Source organism: Monopterus albus, unplaced genomic scaffold (genome assembly GCF_001952655.1).
Source record: "Monopterus albus unplaced genomic scaffold, M_albus_1.0 scaffold145.1, whole genome shotgun sequence".
NCBI classification, from domain to species: Eukaryota; Metazoa; Chordata; class Actinopteri; order Synbranchiformes; family Synbranchidae; genus Monopterus; species Monopterus albus.
In genome coordinates this window covers 816,319-837,549 of record NW_018128025.1, presented here as the reverse complement: position 1 = coordinate 837,549, position 21,231 = coordinate 816,319, and the positions used below count along the sequence as shown (strand labels likewise).

Sequence of the window (21,231 nt, the reverse complement as noted above, 5' to 3'; positions counted from 1 at the left end):
AGTGTTGGATGTTTGAATCACGGTGCCTCCAGTCCACATGTCGAAGTGTCCATGGGCAAGACACTGATCCCCCAAGTTGCCAATGGTTAGAGCCATCAGTGTGAGTTGGCGCCGCAGATGGCTGCCTCGGTTCTGTTCCGGAAACAAATTCCTTGAGTGTGTAACATACTTGGCCAAATGAAGGTGATTTTATATATATATATATATATACACACACACACACACACACACATATATATAAAAATAAATAAGAATATATATTAAAATAAGAAAAAGAATGAATAATCGAATAGTCACACTGAAGAGCTGACTGATAGTCGACAAAATCCTCAGTCTGGTACAATCCTAATGTCTGTAAAGGGCTTAATAGATCAATATTCTTGTGGCAGAGGAAATGCAAAAAATGATATGGTTTAAAAGCACTGGTGAAATTTATCGTGAATGGCAAAGATCCATTTGAAAGGCTGCAAACGCTGTTTCTGGAAAGTCAAAATAGAGGGACTTTTATTGCACTTTGCAACAGGGGTTGCAAGCCAGTGACTTCTGTGCCAGTCCCAAGCCTGGATAAATAGAGAAGGTTGCGTCAGGAAGGGCATCCTCCATAAAAACATGTCAAATTTAAACATGCAGATCATCAGTGCGAATTCCATACCGGATCGGTCGAGGCCCGGGTTAACACCGACTGCCACCAGTGCTGTTGACCTACAGGGTGCTGACAGAAATTGGACTACTGTTGGTCAAAGAAGGGGAGGAGGTAGAACGATCCATAGACAGAGAGAGAAGTGGAAAGGCAGGAGTATAGGTCTGAGAATAGGGACTCTTAACGTTGACACAATGATAGGGAAAGGTAGAGAGCTGGCGGACATGATGGAGATGAAGAGAAGGAAGGTAGATACACAGTATACTGTGTGTGCAGGAGACCAGGTGGAAGGGTAGCAAAGCGTTGGAGGGGGGATACAAACTGTTTTATTATGGTGTGGACAGGAAGAGAAATGGGGTAGGGGTGATCCTGAAGGAGGAGCTTGTAAGGAATGTTTTAGAGGTGAAAAGAGTGTCAGACAGGGTGATCAGTTTGAAGCTGGAAATTGAAGGGGTAATGTTGAATGTAGTCAGTGGTTATGCTCCACAGGTAGGGTGTGGGTTGGAAGAGAAGGAGAGATTCTGGAGTGAGTTAGATGAGGTGATGGAGAGTATTCCCAGAGGGGAGAGAGTGGTGATTGGGGCAGACTTCAACGGGCACATTGGTGAAGGGAACAAAGGTGATGAGGAAGTGATGGGCAGGTTTGGTGTTAAAGGAAGGAACCTAGAAGGACAGATGGTGGTGGACTTTGCTAAGAGGATGGAAATGGCTGTAGTTAACACCTATTTCCAGAAGAGGGAGGAACACAGAGTTACATATAAGATTGGAGGTAGGAGTACGCAGGTAGACTACATTCTATGTAGACGAGGCAATCTGAGAGAGATTAGTGACTGCAAAGTAGTGGTAGAAGAAAGTGTAGCCAGACAGCATTGGATGGTGGTGTGTAGGATGACTCTGGTGGAGATGGGAAGGATGTGCAACAGATAAGGGTGAACAGAGATGGAAAGGTGCTAATAAGTGAGGAGAGTGTGCAGAGAAGGGGGAGAGGACAAAGAAATACAGTTTAGTACAATGATAGAACAGAGAGATGGAGAAAAAAAAAATCAAAGAATTGGCATAATTCAAGGTGGCTGGGCACAGTCAGGGGGAGTGTCAGTGCTGGGCAAATCTTTTGCCATCCTCAAAGAGAGATGGTCTGCACAATTAGCCATATGAACTTTGACCCTGCTCAGAATAATTAATGAATAACAGAGGGGATAAAGACAAAAGGCGCAGAGCAGTCTAGCTGAGTGGCGACTGAGGGTGATACATCAAAGAACACTGTTAATTGGCCCTGTGGCTTTCATTCTTTGCCCTATTTCTTTCAATTCATTGACTCAAAATAATGGGTTCAGGTTCATTATCAACAGGTCGTAAGCCCTGGGAGTGCCAAAATTCAACAGGAGAATCTGGGCTTTGTGTGTACGCTTGCCAGTGCATGTGTACAAAAATGTGTATAATGGCTTAGATTTTGCCTGTCCCCCAATGTCCTGACAGCATCAGTTCCACACAGGGGGGAAGTAAGAGTTGTACAGTTGTGTTGAGAAGGGAGCAACAATTTGACATTTTTTTATTTAAAAAAAGTTCTGTTTTTTTAGTTGTGACAAGGGTACAAGTACAATTTTTATTGCGTGTGTTTGTGAATTTCACAAGTGTCACAATGCTGGAATATAAATGGTACAGACAGGTAAGTGAAACACACACACCTACTCGTAACTGTAATTTCATTATTTTTATGTCAGATAACAGATGCATGTTTTCTCAGTGAGAATTTCCTATAGTACATGTATGGAACAACATGACTTGGCCATAAGTTGATGGGTATTGGACTTTCACTCAAAGTAAAAAACTCAACAGTATGTGTTATAAGAGTGACTATTAGAGTCTATGAACAGGCTTTTGTCTCTTTCCTGGCTTTGCCAGAGTTCACAATTTCACACATCCAGATAGTATTTTATCTTCGAAACTGCATATGACAACTATTACAGCTAGATTTATATTTTTATGCACAATTTTTATGGTAGTATACAACACGAAATAAACTCAGGTATGTAGATGCTTCTTGTGTGTTTAGTAATGTTTCCTGACCATGGTTCACCCTCAGTTCACTTTGGAGTGTATGTGGTTCATTTTTCGCAAACTTAATTTACTGATAACTCTCAAAGGGTTTCACAGCAAAAACCTCAGATCATGTGAAATTACTTCCATTCACACACACTATTCTTTCATGGTGTGTCTGGTTCTGTAAGGGGGGGGGGGATGGTTAACTCAATTGCCGTGACTGTCTGCTCATGACATAATTCTATTAGAAATATCTTACTGTTTCTTACACACTGAAATATCCTGTTGGCTGACTACAGCACAGTGTTTCTCTTTCTCCTAGTCCGTCCGAAAGGTTTCTCGTACCTGGTTGAGCCATGTCAACTGAAATAGGCCTTTTAAATAAGTCTTTGGGACTTCCCATTGTGATGAAAAGATTGTTGTCATCTCATGTTAGCTTCATACAGGTGTGTTCTCTGCCTGCACAGCTGATCATTACCATAACCAGAGATGGAGAGTACTATAGATAAAGAGATAGTGAGGGAGTAATATAAGGCAGAGACAGAAGGAGAGAGCAAAGGAGAGAAAGGGAAAAAGAGGAAGAATAAACGATCATTTATTTTGGTGGAATGTCGCAATCTTTGCACAAATCAATGTGAAGCTCAAATGTTCCAGGATGAAAGTGATCAGATGATTATTACCTCCAGAATTAGTCTTATGGTTATTTTTGGTTTACTGATGTGATTTACTATATCATGAAAACAGAGTATAGAAAAGACTGCAAGTCAACATTCTTTTTAGTTCATGCATGCATTATGTCAATGCCTGCAGTACATACTTGAGCACTGACACTGGTGGGGGAAGAGGAGAGTGAGCAGCGCCCAGTTGTAGTTGGGTTTCCCCTTTGTCATAGTAGCTCACTTGTTCAAAAAGCAGTAGCACAAAGACAGAATAGAGCAAACAAACAGCTCTTTGTCTACAGTACAAACCACATATTAGTTTGGGTAAGGTCAAAGTTGATTTGATTATCTACTTAATTCTCATTAAACTATTGCATTATTTCATTTCTCACAATCATGTTAAGGGCAGGGGGAGGAAGGAGTAATCAATACATCTCCACCAAAAGCTTTTGAACAGTGGACGATAAATTTAGCGCACAAATGCACTTTACTTTGATTAGGGAGAGTAGGAATCACTTTCTGATGCTATATTAAACTTCAAAGGATGTCCACTGAAATATTTGATTTTGATCTTCAAAGGTGTTCAGTTTCCAGAGACCTGCTGAGTCAAAAAAAAAAAAAAAAGTGTTAATTTTTTGTGACTATTAGTTAGTTTGTTTTTGCATTGAAGCTGCCTTGTGTGGCAAGGGTTAGGTTATTCTCTAGACAGCGTCAATGCCACAGAATATGGATGTTGGCTCATACCACACTAGGAGTCAGAGGGCATCTTGTGTCTGTCTTCTCGGCCTTACTCTAGTTTATTCACACCGTCTTACAGTCTGCATTTTCAATTTAAGAATCTGTATCACTTTACTGTTATCATAAACATACTTGTCTGGTTCCCAGGCAGAAAATATTTTTAAATGATCCCATCATTAAAGTTAGCTGCAAATATAGATGTTCTGATCACTTAAATCTTTTGATACAGTATAAGCAGCATATACAGCACAAAACTAAAAATGGATTGAATTAGAGTTTCAAATAAATCCAGAAAACATACAATCTGAATTGAAAGAATTCCTTGACAAAGAGTATCACAGATTTCACAGAGTATTTTGTATTTAGGCCTTTACCCAGGGTTGAAAGGCCTTTAAATTGGTGAGTTGGGACAATCGTGCACAGTTTTAATAAGACTTCGTCTTAGTTACAGTTTGATCCCCCTAGAGTTTCTTTTCACTGTCTGCCAAAGTGAGAGATTAAAGTTGTGTACAGTACAGCTTTCTGAGAGCAGGGCCAAGTGCTGGCCTATCCTGTTCTAGTTCACTGGACAGTGAGGGTCCAGGATGAGATGTTGCTTTCAGGAAACATAACCACTACATGGCATTTTACCCACAGTCCTCTGCTTTGTACACCTCAGTAACTTTGAAGCAATGGCTTGAACCTGCCTATGGGTGCTTCCATCTTTCTGTTCAGTTACTTGCATGAGATCATTCATCACTCAGATTCCAAATTTGGTGATGTTATGTATGTATGTATGTATATGTGTGTGTGTGTGTGTGTGTGTATATATATATATATATATACACACACACACATCCATTGTTTTCCTACAAAAAAATTTTAAGGTCTAAAACATGTTGAATATGTTAGACATGACACCAGCATGCACAATATAAAGAGGTCCCACTTGTTAAAAACCTGGCTCCATAGTGCTCAAACCTCCAAAGGGTACCTTTAAGTTGAAGAACTGCATGTACCTTTGTCATGTCAGCATTTTGTGTAAATGCAAGTAACAGTGTGAATGTAGTAGAGTGGAAAGTTAACTCTTAACCATATGCTGAATAGTCCAATATCAATATTTTTGTCTGGCAATATAAGGTTAACTTTATTAGCTCAGTGTTAGCTAGCAAACAATCTTGCTTGACACTGACTGCATGAGATACACTACCCGGCCACTTTAATAGTCACACCTGTACAGTTGTATGCACTTTAATGCAACACTTTTGCCCTAACATTTGTATTTATAGAACTCAAAATATAATTCAGCTTTTGGTGAAAATGTTGAATTAAATTATTGAGAGCCTAGTTAAAGGTGGTGTTGCACTAGAAAACAATATATTCAGTGTCAGGGATGGCCAGTACAGCTACCCACAATATTAATGGTGGACTTGATTATAAAGCCAGGCGAGATAGAGTAAACAGTATTGCTTTACTGTACTCACTCAGAAAATACACAGTGATAGTCCATAATCCAATAGCCAAATTATACAACAGTCCAGGGTTAATACCCACAAATGAACACAGCCAAGGGATCCAAAATGGGAGGTCAAAGAAGCCGGTCAAAGAAGCCGGTTCACAGAATCAACATACCACAATCCGGAGGGTTAGGCAGAAATCAGTGGTCAGGAAACAATCTGGGGTAAATAACATGATTCATGAAAGCAAGGATAACACTGGAATGTCTGTACGGAGTCAAGAACAATTTGGCAGGTCACTGATGGGAGAAGGCTGCTTATAATGAGGTGAAAACAGGTGCAGGCAATCAGCACTGATCACTATAAAGAGTCCATAACAGAGATAAACCCAGAACAGGAAGTGGCGGCAAAATAAAAGTCTGAAACAGGAAGCAGTAGGACAGAACCCTGACATTCAGAGGTGTCTATTTTTTGTCCTCCCCAGCTATATACATGAGGATGAAAATTAAGTAGTAACTAAAGTTATAAAATAACTATAAAAGTTATAATTACCTCAAATGTAGTGAAGATGATGTATGAAGTAGCCCAAAATGAAAATGCTCAAGTAGAGACGCTTCCAAATTGTAAATAAGTACATTACTTGAGTAAATGTACTCTTTTACTTTCTATCACTGTGAATTTAAATTTACATTTCTTTTGAGGCAGACCATAGCAAACACATGAACACACACAAACACATATGTGTATTCCAGTTAAAATGGCTATAATATTTAATTCATATAAAATCATTAAAAGTGCAGTGGTGCTGTATCCATTATGCATTCTTTTTCTAGCAGGATAAAACAGACCTCAGATGTGGGAGATGCACTTTGAAGTATTGTCTCAGAAGCAGGCCAACTCTTACAGGAAGTCCCTGATGTTTAAAAGATGGTGAGCGCTTGTGGCTTGCCCCAAGATGAGTCAAAGTGGCCAGCTAGGAATTTTATAGACTGCATACACACAACAGGCATCAGATAAACAAAAAGCAGACAAGTATACTTTTGGGTAATGATGAACTTGTGCTGCATTTCTACTATCAGAACCTAGTGAGTGGTATACCCCGTACTTCCCTTAACAATCACCAAGCATAGCCTTCGGGGCTGACATGGACCATCTTGCTTTATGTTTTCAACTGTATTTTCTCTCTGTTGGTCTCTCTTTAGAGGGAAGGGCTGCTTACACACGGTGCTTGTAATTCTAATGCTTGAGGTGTGAAGATGGGGACATTTAACCAATCACCAGTGACTCTTCTGCGCACAGGCACCCCCTCCCCTCTCGGGTTCCTGGTACCTGATTTTAATACTTCCTCCTGAGGGGTGCTGAAATTCAGCCCCCGGACTTTACTTCCAAAGTGGGCCAAGTGTAGTGGAAACAAATGCAGAACCCATGACGAGCATTACCTGGCATGACATATTTCACTAGGTTCATATGGTGTGCATGTATCTGCAGGCACATAGGGACACACACACAAACACAACTAGTATGAAGAACAGTTGAGCATATGTCACAGTGACCTTCAAATAACAACAAAACAGTTTAGGAAATGCAGTGATCTGGACTGAGACAGCAGAAGCTAAAAATTTGTTTTGTTTCAATAAAAACCCCTTTTCATATCAATTACTGTAATGAAGTCATCCACCATGCACATATGAAGGACAAGCTGCACTTTAACAGCTGAGGGGAGACACTGGCTTATTGGGCATAACAGTGTTAAACTGATTCTTTAAAAATATAATCTCAACTGGCTTGATTGAACTCTTTTTGATTTGATTTGCCTTATTACATTCACTGTCTGTAAGTTATGTTTATTAAAGTTTATCCAAAGATATAAAACACAGCAAACACAGAATTTGCATAGGGTATAAAACTGTGTTTTTCAAAACCAAGGAAATTGGACCATACTAGATTGTATTCTAATCTTAAAATGAGGGACTCATCTATATGTATGAATGCAATCAAGTAGATGGTGGCTTGCATTCTGTGTTAGCTTTGTCTGACCGTAATGCCAATACTTTTGTGGCACTGTGCAACACTGTGCAAGTAAAATAAATTGTTTGCTTTAACAGAATTTTCTCAACAATCTTGATTTTTTTTTGTGTTGAGTTTGGTAGAATTTTAAAATTTCACTCAACTTTATTTAATAAGTCCTTGGCTTTTGATTAGACTGAAGAGAATGGCATTAGCTGTTTTTATTATCTAAAGTCTGGGACTTCAGTCGATTTTGCTGCGTCCAGGAGTTTTTTGAGAGCCATTCTGGGAAGTCCTGCATTGGCCTTTGTTGTGGCCTCACAGTGACCGGGACATGATAATAAGTTTGTGTGAGCGTACATCTGTGTGTTCTAGCATATTTGCACATATTCGCAGATTACATTTTTGTGCGTTTCCCTAGTTGAAGCCATGACTGTAGTTTGATGGCTACAAAGCCTTCCAAGGGAAGTAGGTGTCATGAAGATAACCTGGGAGAATGTGCTGACCTGGGCTGGATGTTCTGCAAGCAGGAAAATGTGGTGATCCACAAGCAGGAACTCACATTCTGTCAACTTATTACATGCCTACACACACACACTCCAATCCCCTTAACTGCCATCTGTATTTCTGCCTGTGTCAGGCCTTTCCCTGACCAAAAACACACACATGTACTAACACACACACAGGAAATGGCCTGTGCGGTTCCCAAATAAGCTGATGTGTCATGCCTTCCTTTCAGATATTTCTGCAAAATCTGAGGGCAGAGGCTGCAGCACCTCTTCTTCCTCTTCTTCTCCCTGTGTCTCATTGAGAGACAGCTGTAGCCGTGATAGTAGTTCTTCTTTTGTAAGAATTTGCAGCTCCTGTGGTGGAGACGCTGCCACTCTGGGGAGCCATGAGTCGTTGTGTGGTCAAAGTGATCACCCTGACAGAGATCCAGGTTCTACAGGTAGGGGAAGAAACTTTACAATCCAGAGAAATTGGGGCAAGATGAGATAGAAAAAAAACGAATGTGTGTAACTGTGTGTGCATTTGGTTTTGTGTACATGCAAGAAAGATCATCTGTGCATTATAAAAGGCATGCAAATACAACCATAACAAATAAATAGCCATGTAATGCACATTTTGTGATCAGTTTGGTATCCCAGTCTTATCTTCCCTCACGTTTCGCAATCTATGGTGCGTGGCTATAGCTATTTTCTGGTTAGCAGGCTCAGCAAAATACAGTAACCATGCCTGAGAAGGGTTTTTGTTTCACTTTCATCTTATCTTCACAGATTTAAGATGGGGAAAAGATAATCGAGCAGCTCTACTGCATTCCGTAACTGTCAATGTGAAGTAAAATATAGCATTTTGCAGAAACGAATCCAAACCTCCTACTGGGTTTTCTCCATAATGTGTACAGCTATTTAATGTCACCATCACCCAGTGTTTCATAAACTGTTGGATTATACTGAAGTGAAAGGAGAACTTGGGAAAGATTGAAACTGGGTTAGGCAAGAGCCTATCTATCTTGTAATGCAGGTTATGGATGTGACTTTTTATTAAAGGGGATAGAGTTCTTATTGGAGCATTGCTTTAGCTGCAGGTTTCCTGCATAAATCAATCACATTATATATTATTGGTGCAAAAAACACTTGATGTAACTTCACAGGAGAGCAGAGCGGAGTATTTGTTAAAGGTGATTATCCCACTGCATTCCTGTGTGGTTAAAACCTCTGCAAGTATTTGAATTATGTAAGTCAAAGAGTCAGGAAAAGTTTTATTGAGAAAGAAAAAGAGAAGTAGGGTGCAAGTGTGTGTGGAGTGAGGGCATTGTCTGATTCTTAAATCTTAACCTTAATGATTTGGTAATGAGAATAATGAAAATAGGAAGATGCAGATCAGCTATATCTTCAAATAGGATACAGGAAGTACAAAACCAAACTGGACAAATATTATTTTTTTATTCAACTATTATAAAACACAAATAAGCAAATGTGCTAAAATAAACCGAAGGGATGTACAAAAATTTTGTTGCATGCATATTGCAAAAATCAACAAATGCAATTACTGACCAGAATAAACTGAGAGTTTTTGCCTACAAACTTTAGGTTTGCAAGTCAGAAATAAATGAAAAGTGAACTTATGACCTTGTTTCAACCACTACCCCAAACACTGCCTCAATTGTTGTAGCTGGTGTCAGTAGAAAAAGAAAACTGAAGTGTCTGAAATGTCAGAATGGTCTTAGCAATCCCAAACTTGACCCTTAATTGACTAGATTCTTATCTCATTTCTGTCCATGTGTATGGCAAGCATTGATCATTTTCAACATGTTTTTTTCACATGTGCACAGGCCTTCCATTGTCAAGGTTAGCCTTGTTGACTGAAGCAACATTACATCTCAAATATAATAAGATTCCCTTATGTGAATAACAAGCGAGTCTCCAGTATTTACAGTAGTGAGAACATTGAAGTGAAAGCAGAACAATCTGCTGTCAAAGAAGGCAGATGTGGTGTGTAGCAATGGTGGCATCCCTCCCGCTATCTAGTGGAAAATATGTTGATTAGTTAACAACTGACATCTTGTTTTGCCTGGAGAATTCAGATAAGAGCTCTTAGTCACTACTAACAAGCTGAGTATTATGATGAGCCTGTGCTTGGTTAAGTGAATGAATAAAGGCAGCTAGTCTAGCTGACAAGGGGAATTTAATGCTGAGTTTCAGTACAAAGCCTAAAGTCGCCACAGCTAAAAGTCCCTATGATTTAGCAGGGTTGTGCTAGTTGACATTTGACTTCATAAAAACTTCCCTTGTTGCTAGATGTCTGAAAACATAATGAAATGCCTACAATACAAACTACTTATTTAATCAATCCAAATTTAGTTTTGAGACGATATTGACACCTCTTAAAAATTGAAATTACAAGCAATAAAAGATAAATAAGGAATTAAGTCAGGGGTTTTGCTGCTACTGCATTATGATGTGGCATGACCAGTAGCGAATGGCAACTAGCCTTAGCTAAATTTTAAGCAAACTTTATGACTTTTTCTCAGTTGTGATTCTGTAACTGTAGCTCTGCATTTTAGCTCGAGACAGTTTGTCAGTTAGCATTAACCCATAACTTTCACTAGTAGCTGCAGTGGCCACTGTTCAGAAAAAGTTGCTTAATGTTCAGATTATCTTTGATTTTGCTTGATAAATGACACCTATTTTTGTTGGGTTAAATGCTCTGAAAGTGGCACCATGATTATGGACGCAGATATGGCTTACAAAAGATATAGTTAAGATGAAAAATACAACCTACTTTAATAATATCATCCTTCAGATAAGTAGAACAGTATAGACTAGTGAATCTGCTACACCCTCACTGTTGCTTCTTAGTATTTCTTACTGATTAGCTGCTGTTAGTCATGAAAAAAGTATCTGTATGGAAACTTTAAAAAATACAGTGGTGTATCGTGTTATGAAGCACACTTTTATTATGAAGTTTTTTCTTTTGCTTTGTTGTGTTTTTAATTCTGTGTAAAAAAACAGACTAGGTGACCTTTAACAACTGACAACTTTACCATTATAAAATTAATGCTAACAATACATGCATTATTATGAAGTATTCCCAAAATTACTTTACATGCTATAAACTAATAAAGTTAGAACATCAAGCTTCTTTGTGAGCCCCAGGCCAGTTAGTAAATTTGACATTTTTAGGTGAAAATAGCCATCAACTTACAGTAATAAAGACCTCAAAATAGTTTCCAGAATAGTTTTATTGTAGTTATTGTTTGGGAAATACTAATGTCTCTACACTGAAAACAGTGAGTGAATGAAAAGCCTTGGTTAAAAATGGCATTAGATGGGTTATTTAAAACCCCCAATGGGGAACAAGGGTCAATTGTGCTGCTACAGCCCCTGGAGCAGAGGACTTTGGAAGCTGACCTGTGATTGGTCAGCCCAACATAAATGGGCGGTCCTGGATGAATTAGTGACACTAAAGGCAAATATCCTGCAGTGATCAAACTCTGAGTGATCTGACAGTCCAGTGTTTGAAGTGATTATCAAGCTACGAAACATTCTAATTAGTTCACTTGGGGCTCTTCATAAGAATGGCAGGGGGACTGGAGAGACAGAACCTCGCTGAGAAGCCAGCATATTAACAGGATAGCAGCAGCACACCTGGATCCATAAAGCTGGCCTGCTGCTACATGAAAACAAAACAAACTGACACTTATCTGTTTTGCTGAGAATGCCACACTTAACTGACTGCAGTTACTACATGATGCGGAACACAACCAGAGCTTCAAATGTAAGAATGTCAAAATTCTAAAAATTCTGAATTGCTTTGTAAAATGTTCTGTTCGACAGTGTTAAGTTTTTTTTAATGTAATGTATTTGTAAGGCTTTTGTTACTGGTTTGGCAATCTGGACAGCTGGCTATGCTGGCTATATGTAAATACTATTTAATATATTATAGAAGTAATCAAAGATTAAGTATTATGTTTGGCAAATTCAGTTTGATTCTGGTGAGGAGGCTTTTGCTATTCACTACATTTTTCAGTCAGAAACTGATAGTTACAGAATATGACCTTAAGAATGAGTCCTAGTTCTCATAAAAAAGTTGGCAGACATTACATACGCTAATGTGAACGTTAACTTACAGTCTACAGAATATAGTGCTGCTGTAATTCTGTAAATTTGCTCTGCATGACTGAATAATAATGGGAAAATTGTGGCTATTTTGCAGCTATTTCTGTGTGTTGAATGAGATTATCTTTTCGGCCACTGACAGTAGTCTGCAAAAAATGCAGTCTAACTCTTGCTGAACTGATTTTCTATTTAGTCAGCTTATTGAATATATGTATGATTTATATTTTCTGCAGGTACAGAGCCATCTGGAGAACTCCAAGTTCCACTTCCACCAGACCCAGAATCAGCAAGGCAAGCAGTACTTGACATTGGGCTCCAAGCTGGCCTCTTCGGCTGGGCAGGGTCATGCAATGCCACATCCACACATCCCTGGCCAGCCGCTGGCCACTGTGCCAATGATAAGGAATGGGCACATGCCCCCTGTCAGCGATAGCAGCAACCCCAACAGCCCTGTTACCCTGCATACCATGGCCAATCATGACAGTGAGGTGAGAAAACTTAGAGAAAAAGAAACAGTATGAATGTGACTTATGGTGTTACCAAATTTATAGAAGTGAAACTGAAAAAACTCAAAACGTGCCTGACGGTGGCTGTAAAAGAATGAAATTGGAACAACAAATTTGAACCACAGACTGGGCCACCTACAGACAAGCTATAGGTCATACTTTTTGCATATTTCACAACATTCTTGACACGTTTTCCTGCCAACAATGTACATTCCTGTCAAATACTTTGTTCAGTTACTTTCTCATAGCATTTTATAAAATATCTGCTATTTACATTCTATCAAATTAAGAGAGATAAATCATGGCTGACACTTTGTCATAGACAGTCAACATGCAGAATAAATCCCACTCATTGACTATAACTAAATTTCTAAATGATTCAGTTAGAAAAATCTCAGCAATGAAGGGAGTTAGTTCCAACTAATCACCTAAACAAAGTGGTCACTACTAATCTCCCTCTCTCCCTGATGTGCTCAGCAGTAACTTCAGACGTCAATCTCCGATGAGGAAACTAGTTTGCTAACAGATTTTCTTGCCAACTAACTAATTTGAGAACATGGCAGCACAGAACTAGTCTATTTTGGTTTGAATGTTGAACTTTCAAAATATTAGACTTGGCCAGTATTCTAATGCAAATATAAACACTTTGTCCACTGAGTATATTGAAATGACTGTTCTCTTTTAGTTTCCAATGGATGAAGTTATTGATGGCCTAATTAGCCTTGAATCCGGTTTCGATGATGGAAGCTTGGATTGCATGGAGCCTAACATAATGCAAAACAATGTAAGTATGCATCACTATTGTTCAAACAGCTACACAATAACAGTGTTTAAAAATGCTATCTATGGTGTGAAGGTCTTTTGTATTGATTTCTGTAACGTATCCATTGCTTGTTAACCTGTTCACATTACTGCAGTCAGGTATATATCATGTTAAATTTCTTTATTAATAACTTTTCTCTTTTTAAGTTCAAATGGGTTAACATTTAAGTGCAAGCTTGAGCAATCTGGGAAAATTAGGACCTGTCTTAGTTTGAGGTCAGCTTAAGGGCCGGCATGAGTCAAAGTTCACTGGGGCTTAACAACATTTCTCACACTACTCAAGATGTTTAACAATGAAGAGTACATTAATAAGAAGGGCGATGTGCACAGAGGTATATCATTATAGTAAAAGCTAAATTTAATGTAATTGTCTAACTTGCCCATCCTATCAGTGTGATTCACAGCCATGATGGGATTCAAATCTTTCTGGGACAAGGGGTCCAACTGGCCACTGAACAAAGCAACACCTGATAATACAGCTAGAATTTGTGGGATGCTAACTCCTGCAAATCTGTCCTAAGACAGAGACTAGGTGGCAGACAAAGAATAATACACACAAAGTGAACTGGAGCATGAACCACATCTGTCACACATACTGTGGTGGAAAGGAATGAGAATGGGCAGAAAAAGATAAAGCATGGGGGAAGGGGGAGGGGGGAAGGAAGTTTCAAATGAGAACAGAAGCATGACAGAAGAGAGAGGAGTGAGAGATTTTGTTGGAGAGCCATTGGGTTGGCCCAATGCATACACTCCCTGTGGGCTTGTTCAGAAATGATATTGTGCTTAAATGGATCAATTCATCCTAATTAGTCATGCAGTACGATGCATCACACCATTTCACCATGTCAACACATCCAGGAACACAGACAGGACAGGGACTGAAGTGATTACAATAGGAGTAGTAGGGGAATTGTTGCAATCTTTCATTCTGATAAGCCCTTTTGTTCCCTCCTCCTCCTTATCCTCCTCCTCTTTTATCTCATCTTGGTGAGATAATGTGGAAAAAAAATGCACAAGCAAACCAAACCAACTGTAGATATTTGAAATGTCTGGTTTCTTCTGTTTAGTTTCCTCATCTTCAAATTTTCTGTCTTGCTTTCCATTTCCCATCTCATGACCTGACATGAAGCCTCGTGACATTCACCAATCTATCTGTTAGATTTGACACACATGTCGCGGATCAGCATAACATCTTGGAACCCATGCTGTCTCCCGTAGCATTTTCCCATAAATACACAAATGTGAATTAGACACATGTCAGTGTGCTATATCTTGACATCTCGCCCATCTGTGAAAGGGCATCATTATTGCAAAAGTGATGCATACTTTCCCAGAGACCCGTAGGGAAAACAGTTTTGCCTCTATTCATGCAGTTGACCTAGTAAGCCTTTTCATCTGTTGATGCTATTTTCAACACAGAGCACATCTTTGTGTTAGGAGCAATTTCAGCTGGTGGGGTTTTGAAAATGGTGGCATTGGCAGATCAAGGCATTATGTCTGCTCAAACCAAACCTCAGAGTGCAGCAAGCCTGGGTTGGAGGTCAGGGTCATATGGAGTACGACCGGAGGGTGAGAACCTACCGACCTCGTTAAGTTGTTTTTACTCTTTGCAATACAAGACGACCAGGCAATATGGGTTTGGCAGCAGTTCTACAGTGCTAGGTTTGCCCTCTCCAGCAGTGGCAGACATGTGGGTACTACGTCCCTCTGAGAGGTCCAAACTTACAGGCCCCAGGGCTGCCAACCTTCTCTGCAAGGCTCTAAACACTCCACTTGCTTCTTGTAATTTTTGTCAGAGCTAAACAAAGACACACAGCAGCTAAAAAAACTATTTGTATTGTGGCTTGTATTGTAGTGTGAAAGGCTTCCATGTTTATGTGCTTGTAAAATGTAAAAGTGCTTGCCCCATGACCAACCTTCTCTCTCTCTCTCTCTCTCTCCCCTCTCTCCTTCCTAGGTGTCCCTCAGTAGCAGCATGCTGGACGTGTATGGGGGTGAACAAGGTAATAACGCCCCTAATGGTCGAATGAGTCCCACATCTAACCACACAAAGCTCACAGTAAAAAGGGAATACACAGGTATGAACTCATACCATAGCACTGATCAAACAACTAACCAATTAACGCGTTGTGACATGTGCACATTGGTGTATAAGTTAAAAACCACACAAAGGTATTTTGTTAGAAGAAGGCATTTGGGGGAATTATATAGAAAAAAAAAAACAGTTCTAAGCACTGACATTTTAGGTAGAAGAGCAGAGTGTATCCGAGGTAGCTATGGGGTGGCTGTGGCTCAGGAGGTAGGGTCATCTCCTAACGCATTCCTGGCTTTTCCAGTGATATCACTGGCGTATGAATGATTGAGTGCATGGGAGTGCAAATGTGTGAATGGGCAAATAGTGTGAAAGCATTTTGAGTGTGCTGCAATGCACAGAAAATCGCTATACAAGTATAAGATGATTTACCATCTATCAATAGCAACAGGTTGTTCGTGCCTGTTTCTGCTAAAATTGAGTCAAATTGCAGGTGTCAGGCAAACAGACAAGATGTGTAAGTTGACTTGTGTTCCGTGTTTGACACACACTGTCCTGCTTGTCACCGGTTCCGTTAATATGCCATACAGTAAAAACAGGTAGAAAAGAGCACAGAAGGATTTTTAAGACATTGATTATTAATGCCACGCATCAAGCAAAAAAACCAGATTAATTTAGGAAAGAGAAAGGATGCCTAAAGAACCCTTCACTCTAAGTAAATTGCAGTCTGTTTCACTGGAGTGTGGGCAGGGATGACAATGGGCTGTTATACAGACTTTAAACTGTTTTGATTGAATCAACAGAGACAAATTGGGAAATCTAATCTTAGGTTTCCAATTATGCAATTTGGAATAATGTGAATAGAAATACGGGTGCACTGGCATTTTTGTCCCTTTCCAGGATGGACAAGTGGTCACCATTTCTTCCACAATGAGCTTTAGACATGCTGAGGGGGTTAAACTCGGTGTGTGTATGTGCAAGGATGTCAAACTTGTGTCTGCTGTACACTGGTGCACGGATACTCCACATTCTGGCTGACCCTAGCACTGAACTTCCACAAAGCAACTGACTGTGTGTCTCCTGAATAGAATTTTTTATGGTGGTTTGTGCTAGTTGTCTCTCAGTTTCTAAATTAGTGTGCGCGGCTAATCAGTTTGTTCCCCTCTGTGATTTAATTTTTTTCTTTTTGACAGAACATGACACAAGGATGATGGCTAAAGAGAGACAAAAGAAAGACAACCATAATTTGAGTAAGTGTCTCCCTCTGCCTTTCAGCTTCCTCACAGTTTATCATGTGAAAATGAGCTGTGGCTAGCCTTGAGCACAGCAGCTAACAGTGTTCTAATCTCTGGCTCTTTTTGTTCTGTTTGCTTAGTTGAAAGAAGGCGAAGATACAACATCAACTACAGGATTAAGGAGCTGGGGACACTTATACCAAAGTCAAATGATCCGTAAGTTGCAAAATACTTAAATGTATTTACTGCAACAATGCCCTGGTTCGCTTCACTTTGTCACAGAAACTGCAAGAACTTGCCTGGCAAGGAGGTGTATTAAATTCTAAGCACAAAGACACTCTGAACATTGTTCACTGAATTCAAATGAGTGCTCAAGCATATTTCAGTCATATTTCAAGGGTGCACTTGAACTTACATTGCAGTCTACGCTCCAAGAGATGTACATCCTCTTACTGGGTCCCGGCAGTTCAGCTTAAAGCTTGAGTGATGAGCAAAGGGTCAAATGCAAAGCAGGAGGCCACACTATTTGAATCAAAGTTTGAAGCACAATTGGAACATAGAGATGGCGTGTCGAGCTGAACTGAAATCCACTGGCCATCTTTTACAGTTGAACTTTGCTTCAAATTTAAAGGGAAGGTTAGCGTTGTCATTGTACCATTAACATAGGATAAAAGAGAATATTAGCGCTGATCAGACCAATGTCTCATTCATGTGGAAAAGGCCAATTTTACTACAGCTCTCCTTTCCTTTTTTTAAAAAAAGCAATAATATCTGCAAAAGAATGACTTGCACTCTAGCGTCTTAAGTCCAATGCTCCTTTTTTCCCCCTGTCTTGCTACTTAGCTCATTTACCCTCACCTATTTTTACTCGAGGATTAATTTTACTGAACAAGGAGGTACAAAAATGGACTCGGCCCATAGCTGCTTAACTATTCTATTAAAATTCCCATTCAGTGTGTCTATGTAATGTCCAAGGGTGAATAATTGCTCCATGTAAATCACCATTTCTTTTTCATATCATAAAAGGGGGGGAAAGAATCTGTGCTGAAACTTTTCTCCCAGTTTTTTTTTTTCTCACTATGGAGGATATTCTGCCGACATCAGGGGGTTCTGTGTAAAAGGTTATCTTTTACATTTCTCCTTTCTGCAGCGACATGCGCTGGAACAAAGGCACCATCCTGAAGGCCTCAGTGGAGTACATAAGGTGGCTGCAGAAGGAGCAGCAGCACGCTCGGGAGCTAGAGAGTCGACAGAAAAAGCTAGAGCAAGCGAACAGGAGGCTGCAGCTGAGGATTCAGGTAATAAAATGTAACTGACTGCATATGTATAGTGTGTTTTGTGGTTTTGGTATACACAGTAATAAAACTTGACTGACAAAATACATCACAATAATACTGAGAAAAAGAATGATGTCTGGTAACATCAGAGCACTCACTCTGTCAACTCCACCCGACTCCATCATCCAAACGTACTTTGTTCTTCTACTAATTTCCACCTTCGAATATTTACAATCCCTACACTAATGTTTACATGATGTCTTTCCACCCCTTGCACTCAACCCTCTCTCTGATCCAATCTCAGAGAATACAGTGCAAATTACCTGATGAATTTAGCATTCACTGTAGCATGATGGCAGCTCTTACAGTGGAAATAAACACAGATTAGAAATACAGTCATGGCTAAAAATATTGGCACGCCTGCATTTCTGTCAGATAACGCACCGTTTCTACCAGAAAACTGTTACAGTCACAAATTCTTTGGTATTCTCATGTTTATTTCTTTTGTTTGCCTTCAAACACAACAAGCCGAGAAAAAAGTTCCACACAGAACTCCAAGAATGGACTGGACACAATTACTGACACAATCAATTTAATATTTGGTTGCATACAGGACACAAAATAGCTGAAATCAGCTTCCTGTAACCGTCAGTGAGTTTCCTACACCTTCTCTACTGGAATTTTGGACCACTCTTCTTTTGCCAACTGCTCCAGGTCTCTCAGATTTGAAGGGTTCCTTCTCCCAGCTGCTGTTTTGAGATCTCTCCACAGGTGATCTATGGGATTTAGATCTGGACTCATTGCTGTCCACTTCAGAACTCTCCAGCACCTTGTCTGAAACCATTGTCCTGCAGTAAGACACATAACCTCTGACTGTTTTCTGAAAACAGCAGAATGATGTGCTCTACCAAAAAGCTCTATTTTAGTTTCATCTGTCCACAGGACATTCTCCCAGAAGGACTGTGGCTTGCTCAGAAAAGTTTTGGCAAACTGCAGTCTGGCTTTTTTATGTTTCTGTGTCAGCAGAGGGGTCCCCCTGCGTCTCCTACCGTAGCGTCCGCTGTCATTCAGATGGCAATGGATAGTGCAAGCTGATACAGTTGCACCCTGTGCCTGCAGGTCAGCTTGAATTAGTTTGGAAGTTGATCAAGGTTCTTTATCCACTATTTGAACAATCCATTGTTGGGCTGTAAACTTCTTGACAATGTTGCACACAGTGGACACAGAAACAACAATATTTCTGGAGATGGACTTGGAGTCTTGAGATTGTCCATGCTTTTCCACTATTGTGGTTCTCAAATCCTCAAACAATTCATTGCTCTTCTTTTCTCTGTGCTCAGTGTGGTCCACATGACACAAGGGTTGAGTCAACTTTTCTCCATTTTAACTGGGTGCAAGTGTGATTTCTATATTGCCAGAACCTGTTGGTCGCTACAGGCATGTTTCATTACAAAATAAAGGAGCATCACATGCTTGAAATGCAACTATTTCTAATGATTTTGAAAATGTGTCAAAAATTCTGTCCAGTCCATTTTTTGGAGATCTGTGTGGAATGTATCAGATTTAGGTTTTCTTCTCTGCTTTTGTGTTCTTCCAGTGCAAACAAAAGATATAAACATGAGAATACCAAAGAATTTGTGATTGCAACAATTTTTTGGGAATGCAGGGGTGCCAATATTTGTGGACATGACTGTAGATGATGCCTGTTAACATAAATTTTTTTTAATGATATATGCGTACACAAAGCACAGCACATGCACTTGCACACTTTAACACGCACACACACACACACACACACACACACACACACACACACACACCGATTGTGGTTTATCTCTGTTTACTTCAATGATGGGAAGAACACAAAAATCTGTAATCATCTTCATAACTGACAAAACAATCCTGGAAACCTTCACCGCCATTGATGATAAAGGAACAGTCAGCAAAGGTTAAGATGTGATCACAGTGATGGGTGCTTAGTGCTGACCAAATACACTGTGATAAGAAGCTGTGTGTGGGAGAAGAGTATGTTTCAACACCCAAACCCAACATAACGTCAAAATGTGGAGGAGATGTGAAAAAGGTGTGGTGGTGATTCAAAAAAACTATGAGGAGTTTGCTATTGCTATGGCAAATGTGCTTACAATTTAGGACATTAGGACACTAACATGCAATGAGTAAGTAGGTGATTTTCTCAACAATACTTTAGAGATTGATACCATATTTAACTCAAGATATCATTTAATTTCCTTTCCAGGAACTTGAGATCCAGGCACAAGCACATGGCCTCCCAAACATGGCTACAACCCTGGGAGCAATTGAATTATCCTCCCACCTCCTTAAACAACAACAGCAACAGCAGCAACACTCGTCTACACAAGCCCAACAGCCCCCGCAGCTGCCTGTCTATCATGAGGACCTCAACAGTGACTACCTTCAGAGGATACCTGGGGTGGCTGATGTGCCATCCATCCCTGCTGCTGACAGGCCACAGGATTGCATCACCAGTGCAGACAGCTGCACCACGTTCTCCGACCCACTGTCCCACTTCACAGACTTCTTCAGTGTTACGCTCAAGGAGGAGCACCGGCTGGATGAGATCCTGATGGATAACCCACTCTCGCCCTTTGGCACTGACCCACTCTTGTCTGCGCCGCAGGAGCAGCTTCAGTTCTGCAGAGGCTGAAGACCTATAATGGGGGCCCGCTTCCAAAACTAACTTTTGTTGTCTTCTCATGACAACACATTTGTAAAAGGCATACACAGACTGGCTCATGGCTCCATGCTTACGGTAATGACAACACACAAGGTTGCAAGTAATTTAAATGACAGCACCTGACAGTTCCCCTCTAAGTGTGTAGTTCTTGTTGATGGGGTGGGTGTTAATGCTTGACTAGCCCCAAAGCTTGCTCCCTCTAAAGCTGAGTGGAAGCAGAAACATCCCATGGACCTCCTGCTCCACCACCTGCTCTTTCTAACTGTAATATAGACCACCAAACTGTTTATCTGCCTCCCAGGCAGAGCAGAAACAGATTAACAAGAAAAAGGGAGGCACTTATTAGCCTTTATGTACATAATGCAACTGACTGCGCCTACTGTTGTTGTGACAAACACCGTGGTAGCTGTACACTGTAACATGCAAAATAATCACTGAAAACCAGTCAAAACTGTCATTTAAAAAAAGAGAATACTATGACTCCAAAAACGTTAGTCGAGA

General features: G+C 40.1%; 1 protein-coding gene and 1 long non-coding RNA gene across 2 annotated transcripts in view; one reads left to right on the top strand and one right to left on the bottom strand.

The window, feature by feature from the left end:
- Positions 1-5,790, bottom strand: part of LOC109968247 (uncharacterized) — a 15,809-nt gene extending 10,019 nt beyond the window's left edge. The window contains exon 1 of the long non-coding RNA XR_002276073.1: positions 5,689-5,790. This is a non-coding gene — a long non-coding RNA (uncharacterized LOC109968247). The remainder of the gene's footprint in view (positions 1-5,688) is intronic.
- A 2,506-nt stretch (positions 5,791-8,296) lies between these two features.
- Positions 8,297-20,670, top strand: tfec (transcription factor EC; the record flags this gene model as incomplete). The annotated part of the gene is made up of 8 exons (XM_020614373.1): positions 8,297-8,469; positions 12,376-12,630; positions 13,334-13,432; positions 15,428-15,548; positions 16,696-16,752; positions 16,878-16,953; positions 17,888-18,035; positions 20,272-20,670. Coding segments are annotated over exons 1-8 (1,209 nt in total), but the record flags the coding sequence as incomplete, so codon positions are not given.
- Between the last annotated feature and the right edge of the window lie 561 nt (positions 20,671-21,231).